The 23,464-nt window shown below is 31.7% G+C and overlaps 4 protein-coding genes across 4 annotated transcripts in view; 2 read left to right on the forward strand and 2 right to left on the reverse strand.

The window, feature by feature from the left end:
* The first annotated feature begins 1,345 nt into the window (after positions 1-1,345).
* Bap55 (Brahma associated protein 55kD) lies at positions 1,346-2,996 on the forward strand. Its single transcript, XM_075309209.1, has 3 exons — positions 1,346-1,667; positions 1,736-2,578; positions 2,643-2,996. Exons 1-3 carry the CDS (start codon positions 1,466-1,468, stop codon positions 2,876-2,878), a joined length of 1,281 nt encoding a protein of 426 aa, XP_075165324.1. The 5' UTR covers positions 1,346-1,465; the 3' UTR covers positions 2,879-2,996.
* Mtap (Methylthioadenosine phosphorylase) lies at positions 2,997-4,337 on the reverse strand. The gene is made up of 3 exons (XM_075309210.1): positions 4,207-4,337; positions 3,179-3,958; positions 2,997-3,123 (listed from the first exon to the last, which is right to left on the reverse strand). The coding sequence occupies exons 1-3, from the start codon at positions 4,222-4,224 to the stop codon at positions 3,079-3,081; spliced, it is 843 nt and encodes a 280-aa protein (XP_075165325.1). The 5' UTR covers positions 4,225-4,337; the 3' UTR covers positions 2,997-3,078.
* Positions 4,338-10,818: 6,481 nt separating this feature from the next.
* Lhr (Lethal hybrid rescue) lies at positions 10,819-12,086 on the forward strand. The gene has a single exon (XM_075313857.1). It carries the CDS (start codon positions 10,895-10,897, stop codon positions 11,729-11,731), a length of 837 nt encoding a protein of 278 aa, XP_075169972.1. The 5' UTR covers positions 10,819-10,894; the 3' UTR covers positions 11,732-12,086.
* Positions 12,087-14,932: 2,846 nt separating this feature from the next.
* Positions 14,933-23,464, reverse strand: part of EDTP (Egg-derived tyrosine phosphatase) — a 43,241-nt gene continuing 34,709 nt past the window's right edge. Inside the window, exons 5-8 of the mRNA XM_075308916.1 lie at positions 20,600-20,686; positions 20,331-20,534; positions 17,145-17,519; positions 14,933-17,063 (exon numbers count right to left, since the gene is read on the reverse strand). Of these exons, the coding sequence (XP_075165031.1) occupies positions 16,928-17,063; positions 17,145-17,519; positions 20,331-20,534; positions 20,600-20,686 (802 nt within the window). The 3' untranslated portion in view covers positions 14,933-16,927. The remainder of the gene's footprint in view (positions 17,064-17,144; positions 17,520-20,330; positions 20,535-20,599; positions 20,687-23,464) is intronic.

Below are 23,464 nucleotides of genomic sequence, written 5' to 3' on the forward strand. Positions count from 1 at the left end.
ATTCTTATATGCGTTTTTTTATATGAGATATGCTTATATCCGTTATCTACTGTATCCCATTTTCTACCAAGGAATTAGAATACATTTTTATTTGGCGATACACCACTATCGTTCATGGATTTTCGGCTACTGGGTAGGGTTTATCCGACTGTGTTAGGTGCTCTTAAGGGTACCGATTACAGCCAATACGTTATCAATTTGTCTCTCACTTTTAATACTTTATTCTCATTTATATTTTATATTTTTGCGTGGGTGACTAGCCTAAAGGAATTTTATTTAAACAATGAATGACTCGCACTCAGTGGTGCCAACTGTTTTGGGCTGAAAATCGTCAATTTTAAACATATTTTTCGTCAAAATCGTCAATTCATCCCAAGGAATTCGTCAAAAAATCGTCACTCATAAAACAGTTGAAAAAAAAAGATTTAGGAACAAAATAATAGTTTTATTCAAATATCTGAGGCATCCATATATTGTATACACAATAAAGCTGTTATTAAAAAAGAGGTTTTATTCATTTTAGTTACATGAATAATGCCATTTAAATCTCTAAGTAAGTCATATAGTTTCCAGTTTTTTAAACGACGATTAATTGAAATAAATTTTTAATTAATTTAAATTAATATATCGGATTGTGACCACATGTACTACATTGTTTAACAACATTTTCATGACAGAAAAATTTCCTATTCTCCAAGCGAATTTAAATCCTTATTACTTGCTCATGTATAATTTTTGTTATTATTACTATTATCGGTAATGAATAAATAAATAAAGTGAATTTAACTAAACTGGCTTCATAGCAATCAAAATTATTTCGCTTTAAATAGTTTCTAGACAAAAGAATACCTTGCAATGTTTAAGATTCAAAGGGATTTCGAATTTTAGGTTTATTTATACTGATTGCTTTGAAACTTCTTTCTACATTGGAGACGGCTGAAAGCAAGCTACATATAAATTGTCATATTATTGAGATCCAAAATAACATGTTTACATTACAACTTATGAAAATCGTCAACTTATAACTATATCACTTTGAAAAATCGTCAAATTGGCATAAAAACTCTTACAAGGAAACACTTGAGTCGAGCATTTTAAGAAATCGTCATCTCATAACTAAGTTGTTTAAAATCGTCTTCAAATTGTCAGAGGCCAAATTTACCATTAAAAATCGTCAAAATGACGAAAAATCGTCAGAGTTGGCACCGCTGCTTGCACTATAAAAATTCGGTCAAAATACATTGAAAGTATTATGACCGAATCTTGTATATTCGGTAGGCCCAATGCGACGTTACGTACGCCAATAATCCAACAAAATATTTATCGATAACTGTAAGCAAAACAAACAAAATATCAAGCGGCATTTGTCAAGAGTGTGTATGCCAGAAAGCTAGAATTATTGGCGAATTTTTTATACAAGTTTTACAAATAAATCTACCGCGGATAAAGTAGACTAGACACCAATATGAGTGCCGGTAATATGCTGTATGGAGGCGATGAAATTGGGGCCCTGGTTTTCGATCCCGGCCATCATTCTCTAAGAGTAGGTTATGCTCAAGAAGATACACCCAAAGCTGAAATACCCTCCGTAGTGGGAGTAGGTCCTAGTGCACAAGATTCTAATATGGACATCGAAACAAAAACAGATAATAACATAACCCAAAACAGTAAGAAAAACATTAAGCCAATTCTCATAAGGGAATGAATAATACTTCCCCTCCCATCCTATGTTTAGATTCTTCTTCCAGCAAATACTATGTTGATACCACATACATTAATGTTCCACGATCCCATATGGAGATACAAACATATATGAAGGATGGCATGATTGATAATTGGGATTTGTTTGAAAAAGTCATAGACTATGCTTATGCAAAGGTAATACAGTCGGAACCGGAATATCATCCGGTTTTATTTTCAGAGGCATCATGGAATGTACGAAATAATCGAGAGAAACTTACCGAATTGATGTTTGAAAAATACAATGTTCCAGCATTCTTTTTGGTCAAAAATGCAGTACTGGCCGCTTTTGCCAGCGGTCGTGCCACAGCATTGGTGGTAGATAGTGGAGCAACACATACTTCGGCAGTTCCTGTACATGAGGGCTATGTACTCTCCCAGGCTGTTGTAAAATCTCCTTTGGGTGGTGATTATTTGTCCATGCAATGTCGTCAACATTTGGAAAAACTATCCATCGATTTAACTCCATCGTATCAAATCGCTTCCAAGGATGTAGTGAAAGAACGGGATACGCCTCGCTTTACAACGCGTAAGATACCTGAAAATCTGACACAATCATGGCAAAATTATATGCAGAAGCTACTTTTGCAAGATTTTCAAATGAATATTTTACAAGTATTGGAAAATCCTTATGATGAAAGAGTTGCATCCCAAATACCCACTGTTCACTACGAATTTCCCAATGGCTATCATCAAGAGTTCGGTTCAGAGCGTTTTAAATTGGCCGAAAGTTTATTCGATCATGCTCCTTTGGGTGCAGGTCAACTAGCATCAACAAGTGTGGGCATGTGTGATGCAGATGTCCGCTTATCATTATATGGATCTGTGGTTGTTACGGGTAAATTGATCATTGTAAGGATTCTTTATAAAAAAAAGTTTACGAGTTCTTGTTATTTTCACAGGTGGTAACACTTTACTCCAGGGTTTTCCTGAAAGATTGAATCGTGATTTGCAACTACGTGCTCCTTCGAATACACGACTGAAAATGATTTCTGCCAATGGCAGTGTTGAGAGGCGTTTTGGAGCTTGGATTGGAGGCTCGATTCTGGCCTCCATTGGTACATTCCAACAAATGTGGATCTCCTCACAAGAGTATGAGGAATCAGGAAAAAGTCAAGTAGAGCGAAAATGTCCTTAAATAACTCGAGAAACATAAGATAAGCCAATATGACAAAATTTAATTATGGTCTGAGTTGATATCTGCCGAAAACTATAATAGTTTCTAATAAAAACGAAACAAATAACAATGTATACAATTTTTTTTTGAAATCAATGTTTATTTAATTAAATGCAGATTCCGCCAAGATAGGTAATTTTATTACATATCTCAAATTCTGATCATTCCTTGGTTCCTCCTCCCATCGTATTGTTGGCCACGCATTGCTGAAAAAGAAACATGGTCAAAACGTGGAAACATAAAATCAACAAATTGTCATACTTTTGCTTCCGTTATGGCATCTGACCATTCTTCTTGGACAATCTTACCCACAGCTTTCACCAAAATCATTTTTACTTTTTTTACATTCTCAGCAAATGTTTTCAAAACATCTTGTACGTTTACACTTTCGCATCCCTCACGCCAACAATCATAATCTGTTGCGATTGCTATTGCCCCATACAACAATCCAGCCTCTTTGGCTAAAACTACTTCGGGACACGTAGTCATATTGATAAGATCGCCACCCCATTGGCGAAACATTTTACTTTCGGCCCGTGAAGAGAATCGAGGTCCCTCTATTGTCACCATACAAGCCTTATCATGGACATCGTATCCCAGGTCCTTAGCGGTTTGAAGTAATATATTCCTGCAACGCTCGTTGAACGCAGGATACATGGGTAAGTGACAAACACCTTGTGGGCTGGACATTTCACCATCGTGAAAGGTTTGACACCTCTTAGTGGTTCGATCAATAAAATCATTTGGTATTACCAAATTACCAGGTTTAATTTCCTCACGCAAGGACCCACAAGCTGTGGAGACTAATAAATGTGTACAACCAGCTTCTTTCAATGCCCATATGTTTGCCCGGTAATTAACATTTGAAGGCATTATATTGTGTTTCCTACCATGGCGAGCTAAAAGCACACATTTTACTCCATCTATGTCACCTTCAATCAAAACATCAGACGGATTACCGAAAGGTGTTGTAACTGAAGTTTCTTTACGATTTACCAGAATATCTGGATCATCTAGACCAGAACCACCAATGATGCCAATCTGTAATTTATATTATGATTAGGAAATAAACACACACACACTTCATCTCTTGCTTAGGCCTATTCTTATCACCGGTAAAGTTCAAATGTGTTGAACTTAAGACAATTAAATGTAATAAGGCCAGCGATAAAATTTTCAGTGACACAATTCCAATGTTCGTACATAGGGAAAATGAACTCCCATGTGTCATGATCCCTTTATAACTATGGAGCACAATTTTCCTTTTAAAAAAGACCAACAATACTCACTTTCACGTTTTGTACCATTTTTATATTTTCGAATCCCAGACTTCTCAAAAGTTAGCAACCGGCACAAGATTCCAAAGAAAACAAATTATCTTTTGACATATTGTGGTTGCAGCACGACGAAAGCGACGTCGATAAATTTTGTTATCGGAAACATTACAGGGTGACTAAGAGGAGATAAAATAAACTTATAAAACAAAACCTCCGATTGGTCCAAGTATGTAAACTTTCGGTTCTAAACTCGAAAAATTAAACAAAAAATCAATAATTAAAATTTGTACTATAACTTTGCTTTTGTATGTCGAACGAGAGTATTTCAAATGAAGAAAATTTGATTTGGGTTTCTCTATAGGTAAGTACTATGTTCGTACTAAATTAAAAGTACAAATATATTTGTGAAGACGTTTATATTTTGCTCAAATAATGGATGGAACAGATCCAAGGAATTGATTGCAAATAATTTTATATTTCTAAATTAATTAATGAAAAAAGTAACCATGAAAACAAGCTGGTTTTCAGCTTGAAAACTTAACATAGTACTCAGCTTATGTCGAAAGGCAAGTCACTTCATATTTTGTTGTCGAGTAGCAAACGATCATATACAATATGTGCCAAGAAAAAAGTAAAAACAATTTTAAAATTTTAATGAATTCTCAGGCCAAAATTTTGAAAATACTCATTTTTGGTAATCAATGTATTCTCATATCTCTCTATCTTTGACAGTTATTAGAGAAATTACAAGTTTTGGCTAGAGATTTTTTTCCCCAGTAAAATCTTGCAAACCATAGGACACGTTGCCAGCTGGTTGTTGATAACAAACAAACTACCTGTAAAATGTACAAATGGATGTCAAAACAACAGGATCATGTTTTAGAAGCTGAAATTTTAAATGTGCATATAGTTACTGGATGCCGTTCGTGTACTTTTCAGAAAATTTTAAACCAAGAGAGTAAAATACATTTTGACCCTCTTTCTAGTTTTTAATGGATATTTTTCACTGGAAAAGTACGTGAACATAGGTATTGACGGTTGATCTCAATATTCGAATCATTACTCTTTTAAATTTATAAACCACCCTGTTATACAAGGGGCCCTCTGAACAATATTGTTATTCATTTTTGTTTTATGCTGTTGTACCCTGCAATATTTTCGAAATCGGATATTTATCGATGTCATTAACTTTACTCTTTTGCCAACTTAAATAAATAAACTTCATGTCGTGAGCGTCGTTCGTCAAGCAAGGTTGTGTTTTTTCAAGGCTGAGCTTCACGGAACTTGATCACTGCGGTTTTTCGAAATCAAGAAGATTGTGAAATTCTATCTATTTGGTTTCTCTTTTCTTTTTGATTTGGAAAAGAAAAATTGTTACCTATTATTGGCAAGGTGTATTTGCTGATTTTTGTTTATAGGCGGTAAAAATGCCGAATGGGACTGAGGCAAATGTCCCGCCAATTCCACCACCACCGGACATTGGGCGAAGATGCAGATCTAGAAGCCGGAATAAACTAGGAGGAAGAGAGGAAAGTCTGGACAAGCAAGGCACTAAGGTACCGAGATTAGAGGGTCGCCGTGATGTTAAAACATCTGGAGGTTCTCAGGTGAACCAATCGACCATGCTGACTAATTCTAGCCGTGTTTATGAATATGATGCAACAAGCGAAGGCCCCTTTTTAACGTTTTTAGAAACTTTTACGTCTGGCAACGAAAGAAAGCCGATTAACACCATGGCTGCGGCTAGATTCCTCAAAACGTTAAATATACCCAATATTCTGGAAATTGTTAAAGTTGGGTATGGAAGAGTGAAAGTTGTCTTCAAAGATGGTGCTTCGGCAAATAACTTCGTGAAGGATGCCCGTTTAAGTGAAGGTGGATATCAGGCCAGAATATTGGCTCACTTCGTGTCTATAGTAGGAGTTATTTATAATGTACCGGAAGAAATTTCCACAGAGGAGCTAAAAGAGGATTTAAAAACCAATGAGACAACGATTTTGGATATTATTCGAATGACTAGAAAAGAAAGAGGAGAGACCATAAATACAAGGAGAGTGAAGGTCATCTTCAAGGGGCGCAAATTGCCAGAGGTTATTGACTATAGTGGTGCAAAATTGAGGGTACACCATTTTATCCCCTTTGGTCAATGCTATCGGTGTTTCCGATTTAACCATTTTGCAGATCACTGCAAATCACCTGCTAATTGTCGTATTTGCTTCCAACGCCACGAAGTGGTTGACCCGAATAATTGCAGTAACCCGATCACATGCTCTAACTGTGGACTGGCGCACCCTTCCAATAGCCGCGACTGCCCTGCAAGGGAAAAGGCTTTTAGAATTAAAAAAATCATGGTCGTTGAGAATCTATCCATCCGAGAGGCAAGATCTAAATATTCTGCCATTTTTTCGAATAGGTTTGATATTTTGGATCAAAATCTTGATGTGGCTTTTCCCCCCATTCGGCACAAGCCGAACTTTAAGCCTTTCGCTAATAACAGCAATGTGAGCAACAATCTTGATGCAGCAAAAGATCTTCATAAACAATTTTCGTTTGCGCGAGTCGCCAAACTGAATATAAATAAGGAACGAGAGGAGGCTAACGCAAGAAGGACACAAAAAGAGCACCAGGCTGCTTTACAAGAAGGTGAGACGTATAAAGCTCCAAACGGTGTAGGTATTATTGCAGCGGAGAATTTGAAGACATCTGGTTTTGAGAGAGCTATAAATGAATTAGCTAAGAAATTAAATAATTACATTGTTGTGGGTGCAAATGGCTCCGGAGGAGACCATTTGAACTTCATTCAAGATCTTCATCAAGATATGAATCGCTTTTTTGCTACGCAAGACGTCGAGTTGATAAAAGCTGGGGGGGCCACTAGCCTCTCAGTGTAATTTTGTTTTTTTCATTGTATTATTATTGTTAAAGAAAAGATGAGAATTTTACAACTGAATATTCAGAGCCTGAGAAAGAGAGAGAACAAAGATGTCTTGGAATTATTTCTTGAGACTAACAAGATAGACATAGCACTACTGTCTGAAACATGGTTGACTGATAATTCGACTACAAGCATTTGTAATTTTAATTATGTTTATAAGAACAGGAGTGATGGATATGGAGGTGTAGGCATCTACATTAGAAGAGATATATCATTTTCAATTTTGGACAAATTTCCTGTTGGGGAAGTGGTTGGTATTCGTACTCATAATTTGAGGAAAAATGTCTGTGTTGTTTCGGCTTACATACCACCTAATACCTCAAACGGTGCTTTTAAGGCGATTATTTCCAGTTTCATTGACTCTGTTGAGAACATGTCCCTTCCGATGATTTTTGGCGGTGATTTGAATGCCAAATCGCATCTTTGGGGGTCTCCAGTTTCTGATACGAGAGGTGACATTCTTGCAGATTTGATGTATGGTTCTTCTTTTTGCTGTCTCAACACTGGTGACTACACTTTTTCTGTTCGTGATGGCCAATTCTCTTTTCTTGATGTTACGTTCTGCAGAAACTTTGTTCGAAATCCGAGTTGGTCTGTTCGGAAGGCAAAACTGACTAACAGTAATCATTTTCCCATTGTAATTGAAATCTGTGATATTGATCCGGCACCAAGGGGTTTCTACAAAGTGTGCCATCGCCGTGTATTAGACGGTGTTAGTCGTTTGAGTGTGGGCACCTCATATGAGGAATTCAGTTCCAAAATGGATTCTATAATTCAAAATTGTTCGGAATACATAGATTCTAGGAACAAATATAAACCCAAACCATGGTGGGACCCCGAGGCCTCAAGATTATTTCGAAGGCGCAATGCTCTTAGATTGAAATATCACCGATACAGAACTTATGAGAACTGTCAAGATTGGATTATGGCTGACAATGAATTGAAGAACTATATTGGAACTTTAAAGAAATCGAATTTTCAAGCCTTCCTCTCTGAAGTCTCTTCGGCTTGCTCTCCGAGGGAGGTTTGGGATAAAGTGAAGAACGTGCGGAAATTTGGTAAGGAAAAAAATATAAACAACATCTGGAATGAGGAACAGAAAGAGTGTTTTATCAATATGGTCACAGAATCTGCTCCCATTAACATCCCGCCGCCGCTCTCAACTGATTTTAAAAATAGAGACCCATTACCTCAATTCGGAGTATGTGATTTTGAATCGTTCATTAGATCAAGAAATCCCGGATCTGCAGCTGGTGCTGATAAGATAACTTATGAAATGATTATTAATTTAAAGGACTCAGACAGAATTGCGTTTTTCGAAATCCTGAAGAAGCTTTTCGAGGACGGTATTTTTCCTAATTCCTGGAGGAGAATTCTTTTAACGCCGGTCCCAAAGAGGAACAAAGATGCCACCATGATCGTAAACTTTAGACCGATATCGCTTCTGAGTGTACATGTCAAATTAATAGAAGGTGTGCTGAAAAATCTGATTAATGAACATATCAGATCATTTAACCTGCTCCCTGAACGCTCTTATGCCTTTAGACCTCATCATTCGACAGCCATGTGCATAAACGACCTTGTGAATTTTGTGGCCGACCTGAAGTCGAGGTCAATGCATGTAATGGGTATGTGTGTTGATGTGGAGAAAGCGTATGATTGCACAGATATAGAGGTTCTGAAGGATGTCATGGAAATTTTGGGCTTTAACAGTCACATTACTTGGTGGATCTATGAATTTTTTAGAGAAAGGATATTAATTTGCGGGACAAAGTCGAAAGAGACATTTGGTGGACTAGCTCAAGGGAGTGGGCTGAGTCCAATTCTTTTTAACTTATACACCATTTCACTTCATCATGTCAATTCGAGTCAATGTCGTTTATTTCAATATGCAGATGACTTTGTTTTGATCTGTTATGACAAGGATTTTAACAGTACCAAGACATTGCTTCAGTCTAAAATTATTGACTTTAAGGCAAGATGTAATGAAAAGAGTCTTAATTTCAACATGGCCAAGACAAGTGTGGTTCACTTTAACAGAAGACAACGAGATTTGAACATATGCGTTGAAAACACACTCCTGAATCAAGTACAGGAAATGAAATACCTAGGTGTGGTGATCTCGACAAATGGTTCGTCGAACGAACATGTGGACTTTACGATCAGGGAGATTGAAAAGAAATGCCGCTTCATGGATATTATCAATGGGTGTCGTTTTGGAGTGCATCCGATTAAGGCATTACTTTTTTATAAAGCATTTGTGAGGTCGAAAGCTGAATATGGAGCCTCGGCTCTTTCAAATATGTCTCAAGTTGCTTCTGGCAGAATTAAAAGTTGCCTTAATAATGTCCTGAGAAAGGCCCTGGGTCTCATACGCACAACACCTGTTTCAGTCATATATCATATGGCTGGTGAATTGCCTCCTGACAAGAGATTTGAATTGGCAACGGCAAAGGAACTAATAAAAGTTTTTGCGTTGAACCTTCCGGCAAAGGAGATAATGGCTGTTCGGGATCGTCCATTGAATTCTAGTTACTACAGAATCTATCATCAATTCCAGCATATTTTTGAAGACGTCGCACAGATCTCTGAATCAATCATTAAGCCAAGTAATATAAAGTTTGATGAGGACTTTTTCAAAGGAGCTGTCAAAAATAAGGCTGAAGCTAGCGTTGAACTGGTTAGGAGTCTGAGGTTGGAGAAGGAGGCGGATCTACAAGATAGAAAGTTTGATTTAATCTTCACGGATGGCTCAGTGCATGCTGAATATACGGGGGCTGCTTTCTACCACCAGGCTTCTGGTTTGGTTCAGGCCTTCTGTGTCACCAAAAGACTGTCTTCTATGTCGGCGGAGCTTGTTGCGTTATATAAAGCTCTTGAATTTGCTACAAACAACGGGCTGACAAATATTGCATTTTTAACGGATAGTCTAGCTGGAGTTCAAGCGCTTAAAAACAACGGAGGACTTAATTTTTTGGCACATCAATTTCTGGCTCTTGCAAATGAACACTGTGGAAGCATCGAAATACATTTCATTCCCGGGCACATGGGAATACCTCACAATGAGAAAGTGGATGAAGCAGCGAAAAAGGCATTTGAAGAGGGATGGCGTTTAGATTTGAAATGGCCCTTAGGTGATGCTATTCGTACAATAGAGGAAAAATTGTGGTTGAAATGGTCAACGGAATATATACAAGAGGCGTCAGTACGAAATTCCTGTTACTTCAGAATCTTTCCGACGGTGCGGAAGAAGCCGTGGTTCGGTAATGTGGCAGTGAATACTCTTCAGTGTAAAGCAATTAATAGAATACTGAGTGACAATGCATTCTGCAATTCTACACTTTATAAGGTGCGAGTAGCTGATTCTCCAGAGTGTGAGTCATGTGGTGGGGTGGAGACCCCATCCCATGTGATTTTTGAATGCCCTAGATTTTTCTTGGAAAGAACGCACTTCACCGAATTGGATGGTATATTTGATATTGAACAATTTGTTGACAAATTTGGTATAGAAGGTTTGAGCATTTTAGCGGATTTCTTGGAGAAGACTGGTCCATGCATTTAGTTTCATCACAGCATTGCGATGTCTATTAGTGTTGGCTTTGTGATTCCGGGCCAAATAAGTCTTCCAATAAGGGTGTTTTTTTTCATCGGCATTGGGAGCAACTTAAAAGGAAAAAAAAAAAAAAAAAAATAAATAAACTTTGCTTTCGTACAGCATTTCTCCATTCATATTAACCGAATAGTATAAGACACAAATAACCAATAATGGTTGGTGCCGAAGGGCGTGGAATCCAAGTTTTGAACATCTCCAATGTGAATGCACTAGGGAAGACCGTGCTCAACGATTGCAAACTACTGGAACTTATCCAACAATATCCTTTCCTATATAATCCTCGTGTCCGTCCCTATGGAGATTCAGACTATTCCATGTGGGCCTGGAAGCGTATTAATGCTGCATTTAATCGCAGCTATGAAAATGATCCATTTGCTGCATTCTCTATATCCGATTTAATGGAACGTTGGCAAACATTAAAACCTCTCATACAGTGTCTGAGTAAAGCATATGACCTTAATGCCATACCAGCATCGTTAAGAAAATCTGTTTTACAAATTAGTATAGAGCTAGAGGATAGTTCAACCAACTGCCTGCAAAAAGTAAATACACAAACACAAAATCTTCTATTGGAAAGAATGCAGGACATTGGTCAATTACCTTTGGAGAAAAGATTAATACTGGAATCGGATATATTAAATCTAATACTTAAAGCGGAAATTGATTTCAAACAGTCGTATACAATGGAACAAAGTGACATCACACAAGCGAATCAGGAAGCCGATGAATTTTTAAATGATATTGGCTTCAATCAGGTTTTGGAGATGGCATGGAAACAGCAACCTAAAATACTTCCCATTAAAACTGAAAATGGAAGTGTGACGAATGGTATCCAAGGTAAAAAACGTTCGCGTGGTAAATGGATACCATTGTCAGAAGTGGACAAACATATACGACATTGTTATGTCAGTATTAAGCGGATGAATATTGAAGATATACCTCTATCTGTCGTTAAAAAGGCAATTAGTCTTAAGACAGAAGTACATTAAGTTAACGTAATATAGATATAGTAAAGATGATTTTGTGGACAAGATATTTTCATCACTTATAAACGATATTCTCATATTTCGTATTCTAGCAAACTATTGAGATCGGCTTTTTATATTGACACTATAAATAAGAAGATATTGAGAAACCGCCTCTTAGTCTATAACCAATACTTAAATAAATGATATCATTGTAAAATAAAGGAATTATCCTCTGTATTTGGATATGTATATGTAGCGTAGATATAAGAATCTGTAGTACTAGTAGTGATTATCTAAGTTTTAATCCATAAGAACTTTTCATATTACTAAATAAAAAATAAAGGCCACATTCAAAAAATTAAACAACCAACAATAATTTTGAGAAAATTCTACCAAAAACCTACCAAACAAAAAAATCTTCTATAGAAAAGTTTATTTCTATAGAATATTTTATCAAAATTTTACTTCTATAGAAAATTTTGTCAAAATGTTATTTCTATAGAAAATTTTGTCAAAATTTTATTCCTATAGAAAATTTTGTCAAAATTTTATTTCTATAGAAAATTTTGTCAAAATTTTATTTCTATAGAAAATTTTGTCAAAATTTTATTTCTACAGAAAATTTTGTCAAAATTTCATTTCTATAGAAAATTTTGTCAAAATTTCATTTCTATAGAAAATTTTGTCAAAATTTTATTTCTATAGAAAATTTTATCAAAATTTTACTTCTACAGAAAATTTTGTCAAAATGTTATTTGTATAGAAAAGTTTGTTAAAGTTGTATTTCTATAGAAAATTTTGTCAAAATTTTATTTCTATAGAAAATTTTACCAAATTTTATTTCTATAGAAAATTTTACCAAATTTTATTTCTATAGAAAATTTTACCAAATTTTATTTCTATAGAAAATTTTACCAAATTTTATTTCCATAGAAAATTTTGTCAAAATGTTATTTCTATAGAAAATTTTACCAACTTTTTTTTATTTCCATAGATAATTTTTTCAAAATTTAATTTCAATAGAAAATTTTGTCATTATTTTATTTAAATAGAAAAATGTGTCAAAATTTTATTTCGATAGAAAATTTTGTCAAAATGTTATTTCTATAGAAAATTTTATCAAAATTTTACTTCTATAGAAAATTTTGTCAAAACTTTATTTCTAACGAAAATTTTGTCAAAATTTTATTTCTATAGAATATGTTGTCAATATTTTATTTCAATAGAAAATGTTGTCAAAATTTTATTCCTATAGAAAAATTTGTCAAAATTTTATTTCTATAGAAGACAATTTTGTCACAATTTAATTTCTATAGAAAATTTTGTCAAAATTTTATTTCTATAGAAAATTTTGTCAAAAGTTTATTTCTATAGAAAATTTCGTCAAAATTTTATTTCTATAGAAAATTTTGTCAAAATTTTGTCAACATTTTATTTCTATAGAAAATTTTGTCAAAATTTTATTTCTATAGAAAATTTTGTGAAAATTTTATTTCTATAGAAAATTTTGTCAAAATTTTATTTCTATAGAAAATTTTGTCAAAATTTTATTTCTATAGATTTTGTCAAAATTTTATTTCTATAGAAAATTTTGTCAAAATTTTATTTCTATAGAAAATTTTGTCAAAATTTTATTTCTATAGAAAATTTGTCAAAATTTCATTTCTATAGAAAATTTTGTAAAAATGTTATTTCTATAGAAAATTTTACCAAATTTTATTTCTATAGCAAATTTTACCAAATTTTATTTCTATAGAAAATTTTACCAAATTTTATTTCCATAGAAAATTTTGCCAAAATTTTATTTCTATCGAAAATTTTGTCAAAATGTTATTTCTATAGAAAATTTTGTCAAAATTTTATTTCTATAGAAAATTTTACCAAATTTTATTTCCATAGAAAATTTTGTCAAAATTTTATTTCAATAGAAATTTTTTTCATTATTTTATTTAAATAGAAAAATGTGTCAAAATTTTATTTCTATAGAAAATTGTGTCAAAATTTTATTTCTATAGAAAATTGTGTCAAAATTTTATTTCTATAGATATTGTGTCAAAATTTTATTTCTAAAGAAAATGTTATCAAAATTTTATTTCTATATACAATTTTGTCAAAATTTTATTTCTATAGAAAAATTTGTCAAAATTTTATTTCTATAGACAATTTTGTCCAAATTTTATTTCTATAGAAAATTTTGTCAAAATTTTATTTCTATAGAAAATTTTGTCAACATTTTATTTCTATAGAAAATTTTGACTAAATTTTATTTCTACAGGAAATTTTTGGAGAGGAATATTTTGCAAAATCTAGCAAAATATCAAGTATTTTACCAATCTACTAAACATTAAAAAAATCTACCATTTTTGGTAGAATTCTACTAACCGCGGCAATCATTGTACGGATTGATCTTTATACATAAAAAGCGGCCCATTTTTTGCGTATCAAAATTCGATACTAAAAATGCCCAAATATGGATTCATCATCTTTAAATTCAGTCATATGCCTAAATATGTTTGTATCCAATTGAATATAAATAAATATCGGATAAAAATTAAGGACACCACACGCTACCGTAGTCAACACGGAGAGTTGATTTAAATGGGCTCTTCTTTCTTCGTGAGTGTAAAAAAAAGTAGACAATGTTTGCTATTTCCACAGAGACTGCTTTCCCTTTTTCAGCAAACGTTTTGCTATTCTGGCAGACTGTTCTGCTGTGGGTGTATGAATTAGCAACCAATTTTTGGCAGTTCTGTAACACCAGGTCAACGACTTTTAATGATAATCTGAGGGATAGAACAGATATTTCTGGTAGACATATTTTCATATACATCAAGTTTAGTATACCCGGACCCGATCAATGCAAATAGAGGATACACAGAAAATATATGGATTCTTTTTTTGAAAATTTTGTTCCAGTTCATTAAAGTAAGAGAATCAAATTGCTAAAAATGTTTATCCCACTATAAGTATTAAAACAAAGACAAAGATATATACTAGAAGCGAATATTGGTTATATATCCTCTTTTTTATCGCACAATTGCTCTACAACTCTTTCATTTGTCAAAGGGTACGTTTTGACCAAATATTCTCTGTTCGACTGTCCTTTATGGCATTCACATTAGACTTGCAAAATCCACTTTAACTAGATTTCCCATGCATTTGTCTTTTATAAAGAGTCTATTAAAAAATTATCTAAATGACCTCCTGAGTTAAAACAAAACGTTTTATAAATTAGAATAATATATTTATTGTTGTTTTATTTAAATATAACAATGCTGCAATTTATATTTGTAACATTTTTTATTTAAATTGTTCAGTTGTTGTTTGCAAAAAATGCATTATACTAAAAAAAACAAACAAAATAAAAATTATGAATCAAGTAAAAAAATAACAATTCTTTTACAGCGGCAGCATATTTTTTTCTTTTGTTTTACATCATAATTCGAATATTTTTTTTTCATATATATATATACATAATTATATATACACATGGTAAACTGCATTATTTTATTTATAAACATTAATGTAAACATGGAAATTGCATTGCTTTTCAAAATTGTTTGTTGTATAATGATCTTGTTATAGTATTAAAAAAAAAACATAACAAACGAAACAAAATTACTGCAGAGTAGTATTATTTCATTTAGCTAAATAATTGTATGAGTAAATAGTATTGTATATTATTGTTTTTTCGGATTTTGAAAAACGGTTAAAGATTGTAGATAAAATATTTAGAAAAAATTTCCATAGCAGATTATAAATTAAGGATCGATAATTAGAATTGTGAATTAGGGTAGCAGAAGATTTATATCGCATATGAAACGTTCTTCAAAAAAATAAAATCAAACAAACTACTTTAGGAAAATTTAATTTAAGTGGCTCAAATAAATATTATATCAAAATAATTTAGTTGGTCTAATTAAAACTTTGAAGGTGAAGAAAGTAAAAAAAAAACTTGGCAGAAAGTAGCAGGGCACTTTCTTTTAACAAAATAAAAGGGAGAAGTCATAGCTAATGATTTCTTAGGCACGCAGATTTCAGAGAGTAGAAATCTACTACAAATCCTATTCTACTACTTTCTTCACATAGTGATTTTTAAACAATAATTTTTTTCTTTTGGTCAATACCTTAATTGCATAATTTGTACTTAATATAATTTGACAATAATTCCAAAAGATTTCCTCTTACTAAAAATTGAGCAATGATTTTTAATAAAATCGTGAAGTCAAGGCATTTTCCTTGAAATTTAACAAAACAAAATAATTTCAATCACATTTTTATATACAATAATATTATTTTGAATTTTTATTATGATTTAAATTAATGCCCCATTTTTTGCCAGCTAATAAAATCTTCGGGTATCTATAGGGTAAAATTCAGTGCATGCTATAAAGTCTCTTGTACAGTTTTAACAATTTTTTTTCTAACAATGTTGTTGTAAAGGACTTCTGCGACGATTAATAAATGGAAAATAAATAGGTTTTGTATTGTTCTTCTTATTTGGAAATTTATAAATAATAAATAAATTAAAAAAAAAAAACGGAATGCCTTATTAAAATTTACAACTTAAAAAACAATTTCGGGAAAAATACATTTTTTCTGTGCAAAAATCCACAGCAAATAGAACAATAATTGTTTGAAACAATTTTTCATGTCTAATGCCACCGTTTTATATTTTATTTTCAAATCGTCGAATTAAGGTATTGACCTGTCTTCCAAAAAATTTTCATTTGAAGACGTATCATATGCTGCTTTCCAACTTTCTAATAATCTGTAAAAAAATATGACTATATCTTAAAAATCATCAGCTAATAAATAAAAATATATATAAATTCTCAATTAAAATAAATGAAATTAAATTATTTTTTTTACAACCTCACTATAAATGGAATACACAAAAGTACTCATGCTGTTTGCTTTAGTCGTGAGAAATTTTAAACAACACTTACAAATCCCAAGACTATAATGCTCTTTAAAGCTATTTATCGTTTGTATATACTAAACTCTTTCGCTCCCTTTTGTATAGCATCAATCAAATATTCTCTTAATGATACAACAGCGTAATGTTAACACAATACAAAAAAATACAAACAAATATGTATATGTAAAAAATAAAATAAAATAAAAAAGTAACAAAAACATATATAGCAGGAACGAAAAGGTAGTTAGGTAGGGATTTTTTTTAGGTACTCCGGCGGAATTAAAACTAGTTGCACTTTAAAACAATTGATCGGCCAAAGTACCTATAAATGTGGCTAAATTCATGGCAGAACCTTCTTTAAATTTCAAACCTATGGTCTTTCCATAAGCCTGTATGAAAATTGCTCGAACGGCATTTAATCGTTTCTTTCGCCTGTATATTGTGGAAGAAAAAAAGAGGAAACAAAACCAATCATTATAAAATCCATATAAAAAATATTAAAAATTTACTTACGTTAATGTATTGATACCATTTGTTGTTCTATTTTCACTGATACCATTTGTAATATAATTAAGTCCATTATTGATACTGCCTAAACTTGCATTACTACCATTACTGGGTGTATTTGAGAAATTATTGCTACCATTACCAACACCAATACCATTTCCAGCTACAATGTAATGACCACTATTACCGCTGTTGCAGGATGTTACTGAATGTCCATCAGATTGTTGTTGCGATATAAAATGCATCATATAACTTCCATTCATCATTGAATCAATGGACCCCGTATCTGTAACCACTTGCCAACTGCCATTGGATGAAGTAGACTCTTGACGTTGGCGATTGGCACTAACACCTGGTACTGATATAGGACTAGTCTTCGATCTGTAAGGGAAAAAACGAAAATAAAATTCAATGAATTTTCCATAAGACAGTTAATTTAATTTAGAAATAGTGTCCTCATTTTATGATAAAAATTAATGTGGAAGAAATATTTCAGTAATCTCCGCACATCTTTTAGGCTCTCAAGAAGGAAAATCTAGAAGCCAGCCGGAAGTGAATTAATACAAGTCATATACTTCATCTTTATTAGTATACAAACATATACACACATATGTTCTCACATTGTCATAACTTGAATTGTACTTTATTCATAGTTAGTAGTCCGTTGTAATTTATATAAATTGGCCGCTATGTGGCTTCAAATTACATGATTAAAATGAAAATAAATAAAATAAACATACAGTGAAAACTCTCAAACATGGACACTCTTAAAACCGGACACCTCTCAAAAGTGAACAAATACCATGGCAAGTTTTCCACATAAGCAAATTAAAATTAACTCATAACTGAACACCTGCCAAATGTGGACAAAATTTAGGCAACCGTGGGGGGTTTACTGTATATAATTGCAATGAACATCTCATAAGTACAAAAGGCAACTTATTTCACAACAATAAGTTTAACTCAACTGAGTTCTTTTTAATTTCTCTAAACTTTGGGGACCTTTGTGAACTTATCACCTATCAATGAGTGCTACCCGATTCTATGTTTATCTCAATGACAGGGACCTCCTTTTTATAGAGGAGTCCGAATCACGGTTGCCACAGTTGGTAGAATTCAACCAAAAATGGTAGATTTTTTACTGTTTGGTAGATTGGTAGAATTCTTGAAAAATTAGACAAAATTTCTATAGAAATAAAATTTTGACAAAATTTTCTATAGAAATAAAATTTAGATAAAAATTTTGCCAAATTTTTCAATAGAAATAATTTTGACTAAATTTTCTATAGAAATTAAATTAGACAAAATTTTCTGTACAAATAAAATTTTGACAAAATTGTCTATAGAAATACAATTTAGACAACATTTTTCATAGAAATAAAATTAAGGCAACATTTTCCATAGAAATTAAATTTAGACAAAATTTCCGATAGAAACAAAATTTAGACAAAATTTCCAATAGAAGCAAAATTTTGAGAAAATTTTCTATAGAAATAAAACTTTGACAAAATTTCCGATAGAAAAAAATGTACACAAAGTTTTCTATAGAAAAAAAATTGACGATAGTTTCTATAGATATAAAAATTTGACGATATTTTCTATAGATATAAGAATTTGAAAAAATTTTCTATAGAAATAAAATTTTGACAAAATTTTCTATAGAAATAAAATTTCCGATAGAAAAAATATGTACACACAAAAAAATTTCACGAAAAATTTTCCAATTAAAATTTTAATTGAGTTTTAAAAAATATTCAATTAAAAATTTAATTGGTTCAACAAATTTTTTAATTGAAACAAAAATCAATCACAAAAATTAATTATTTTTTTTAATTTATTTATTTTTTAATTAATTTTTTAATTGGATCAATTAACTTTTTAATTGACCTTCAATTAATTTTTTAATTGATACTATCATTTCTGTGATTGAAGACATTTCAATTAAAAATTAATTGGATCAATTAATTTCGTGATTGAATCAGAAAAACAAATTTTTGTGTGTAGACAAAATTTTCTATAGAAAAAAAAATTTTGACGATATTTTCTATAGATATAAGAATTTGACAAAATTTTCCATAGAAATAAAATTTTGACAAAATTTTCTATAGAAATAAAATTATGACAAAATTTTCTATAGAAATAAAATTTTGACAAAATTTTCTATAAAAATAAAATTTTTACAAAAATTTCTATAGAAATAAAATTTTGACAAAAATTTCTATAGAAATAAAATGTTGACAAAATTTTCTAAAGAAATAAAATTTTGACAAAATTTTAAATAAAATTTTGACAAAATTTTCTATATAAATAAAATTTTGACAAAATTTTCTATAGAAATAAAATGTTGACAAAATTTTCTACAGAAATAAAATTTTGACAAAATTTTCTATAGAAATAAAACTTTGACAAAATTTCCAATAGAAACCAAATTTAGACAATATTTTCTATAGAAAAAAAATTTTGACGAAATTTTCCATAGAAAAAAAATGTTGACAAAAATTTTCTATAGAAATAAAATTTTGACACAATTTTCTTTAGAAATAAAATTTTGACAAAGGTTTCTTTAGAAATAAAATTTTGACAAAATTTTCTATAAAAATAAAATTTTGAAAAAAATCTATATATTCAATATCCTTAAAAATTTTATTTTTCGTGTTGGGTCATATCTTCAAAGTCAATTGTAAGTTCTCACTTTTTAAAGAAATAGTAACTTTCCCTTGTTGGTGCAAGCTAAATCGTTAAAACATTTAAAATTAGAAGATTTATATATTTGGTGGATTGTGGTAAATTTTTCTTCAAATTATGGTAGATTATTTTTGGAAGGAGTGGCAACCGTGGTCCGGTGAAACCAATTGGAGACGCTCTGAAACACTCAAAAATGTTACCAGAATTATTGAGGGGGGGGGGGTCGAAACTGTATGCAAGGGGAAACTTGTATGCAATGCTGCAATAGTTAGCATTGCATACAAGTTTCCCCTTGCATACATACATACAACGGTGGCCCCGACTTAAAACAAAAAAAAACTTTCCATTCGGTTTTTTCGTCAAAACTTGGACAAGGCGGCCACTGACTTTTGAAAACCTTAGGTTTTGTATCACCACAATTTAAGTTTAAATCTTATTGCCTATCATATCATAATCTTTAATTAATAAATATTCAATGAAATATACCATTAAAATTCAATTACATACCTTTTGGGATTTGGTGAACGACTCGTTAAAGGATTTATGACCATATTATTGCATGATGATTGTTGTGCTGTTACTGTTGCGGCGACTGTTGTTGTTGATGTCGTTGTTGCAGTTGCATAAAAATTATCCGTTATGGACATATCACAGTTGGAACTATTGGAAAAACTATCATTGCTGTCTTGATCGTAACTTAAAATAAAGTCTCTGCAATGAAAGTTAAAACCAAGAAGTTCAATATTGTTGATTGCACAAACATGAAAAATACTTACTCTTTAAGTGGTTCATCATCACAGCAATCAGACTTAATAACAATAACACTACTACTACCACTACTACTTGAGGTTTTAGTACGTTTTCTGGAATAAATAAAAAAGAATAAATATAAATCAAATTTAAAGAAAACTAATATGGAATTTCGAAATAAGTTAATAAATTAAAAACAAATATCTCATCCAATATTAGGACTTTTTCATTTGTTCCTAACTCCATGGTCATTAGTATACGAAGGTCCGCAGATGTTAGAGCAAAAAAAATATATATAAAGTCTTTGACTTTTGTTGCGACCATGGTAAACAAATTAAAGACCCCTTTGAATTATTTCTCTACGATACCACAGTAAGAGTTCATTAGCCTTGCACGTTAAATATGCCAATATGGGTTCGGGGACATTGTGTCCCACAAATGACGATTTATTACACCCAGTTAAATTTCAAAATTTTCAGAGAAGAGAGAATATAGACACCGTTCAATAAATATTATTGTTACAAATCGCTAATATTGCGGTTTTTGGATTATACGGCTTCTTTGTCTATTTGCTGTCCATATATAGCCTATCTTCAGAATGAAACTCTTTTTAGGTCCTGAAAATCTCGAGATCACTAAATATCGCCAGGTGAAATGTTTGAAAAACAAGCAGAAATAAAAAGTTTCCAACATTCCTATTAATGACTGTTGTCTTTGGTATCATAGTGTAATAACCAGCAGTGCCTCTAGTGGAGAATAGTGGCGAAAAATCAAGTGAAACCTCTGAAAGGTGGACACCCATGGTTGCCTAAATTTTGTTCACATTTTGGAGGTGTCCAGTTATGAGAGGTCAATTGTCCAAGTTTGGGAGGTGTCCGGTTTTCGGAGTGTCAATGTTTGAGATGTTTCACTGTAGATAGTTCTATAAACAAATCGGTGTAGACTGAAAACATAGCCAAGGTTCAATATCGTTACAAATTGCTAATATTGTCGTTTGGGATTCTCAAGAAATAAAATTAGAATACCGGCCTTATACGGTTTCTTGGTCTATTCGCTGTCCATATATAGCCCATCTTCAGAAAAAAAATATTATCAAGATTCTGAAACCGAAGCAAAGACAACATAAATGTAGATTAGTTTCTCCAAGCTGCTAAAACAATAACAACTTGTATCAAAAGAAATCCAGAACCCAAATTTCACCTAATCGGGATCCCAATTTTTGATGCTTACCCCAGCAAAAACTAGGTAACCGCATCTCATTACAATTCGCATTACCAGGAGTAATGCTGCCATTACACGTTGCATTACATTGCGGTGAGTTATAATGACTTACTTGTAATGACAAAAATAAATATAATGCCTAATAATTTTCGAATAGTTATTCTCAAATTTTTAGGCAGTTGGCTTAATAAAATAGAATTGAAAGGATTGAATACTTCTTAGTACGAATGAACTGAAATATTTTTCTATGCTAAGTGTTATTCGTATGAATGATAAGCTTTCTATAATAAAGGAAGTCAGAGTTATCATTTTATAAGAAATTTTACTAAATTTGGTTTTAGTTTTTGTTCGGTTTTTGTTCATTTTTACGAATGCTTTATCAGTGGATAAAATTTTCTTGTTCAGTAGTAAATTCGTATACCCTGCGAGGAAAACAGTATTAGTAAAATGCCATAAATTTTTTGTGATTCAATCACGAAATTAATTGATACAATTAATTTTTAATTGATCACAGAAATGTTATTAATTAATTAATTGATACTATTATTTTTGTGATTGATTTTTATTTCAATTAAAAAATTTGTTGAATAAATTAAATTTTTAATTGAATATTTTTTAAAACTCAAATAAAATTTTAATTGGAAAAATTTTCGTGAAATTTTTTTGTGGGTAGTTAATGAACTATTCCTAACTGCTTTCAGTTTAGGATTTTTTTACTGAAGCAACTAAATTTTATTATTTCACACAATAACACTAGTTTACAAAAAAATAAAAAATTCATGTACACTTAGATCAAAATACATAAAAAAGGTCGGCTCTCATCAAGTGTACATTTTCAGTGTAAACTAGTGTAATTTAACTTAATGCAAATAAAATGGCTAATCTAAATGGATGAATATTTTTTCCTTTAGTTTCGAAGGCACTTTTTTCTGGATGTAGTGCTCCTATTACACCATTACTCGCCATATTTTGATCCATTGTAATCGGCGATAGAAATCAATATTTTCGTGATTTGGTTGCCTGAGACAATAAGTGGCTATTTTACAAGCTTTGGTGTATCTACGAATAAGTGATTACATATTATGTTATTATATGCTTTAAAAGCACTACTTATTTCATGGCCGAAAGTATGCCTGGGGAGAAGTACTTTCCTCCTAGGACATGCGTATGTAAATGTAATCCGGAGCGATGCCAATTAATAAGTGGTTATTATTTTTTAAAACGGCTTACCTACAAGATTACCGGGTAATGAGAGTTTTTGCTGGGTACGGTGTAGACATAGACAGACTGGAAAAACATATTAAATATATAAAGCATCGCCACTAGAGTTGATGCAGTGTTGTCATTTATGTTGGTAACGAAGTATTTCTGACCATATAAACAGTGTTATCTGCTGATATGTGTTTCATACAAAAAATAATTTAATACGGTTTACCAGAATTTTAAAATTCCTCTTAATTGTCTTTTGATATCAAAGGGATAGTCTACATTTTCAATTTAGTGTGTAAATTTAAATTTTTGCCGCGACGACAAATACAATAAGCTTGTCGACAAAAAGAGAAAATCCTCTTTTCTTGTTTCCAAGTGGTTTTGATGGTCAATATAGCATTTTTCAATATGTATCTTTTCAATATGTATCTTGTTTGTTCTTGGGTTATTTGAAGATAAAA

The sequence above is a fragment of the Haematobia irritans genome, chromosome 5 (genome assembly GCF_050003625.1).
Source record: "Haematobia irritans isolate KBUSLIRL chromosome 5, ASM5000362v1, whole genome shotgun sequence".
In the NCBI taxonomy this organism is placed as follows: Eukaryota; Metazoa; Arthropoda; class Insecta; order Diptera; family Muscidae; genus Haematobia; species Haematobia irritans.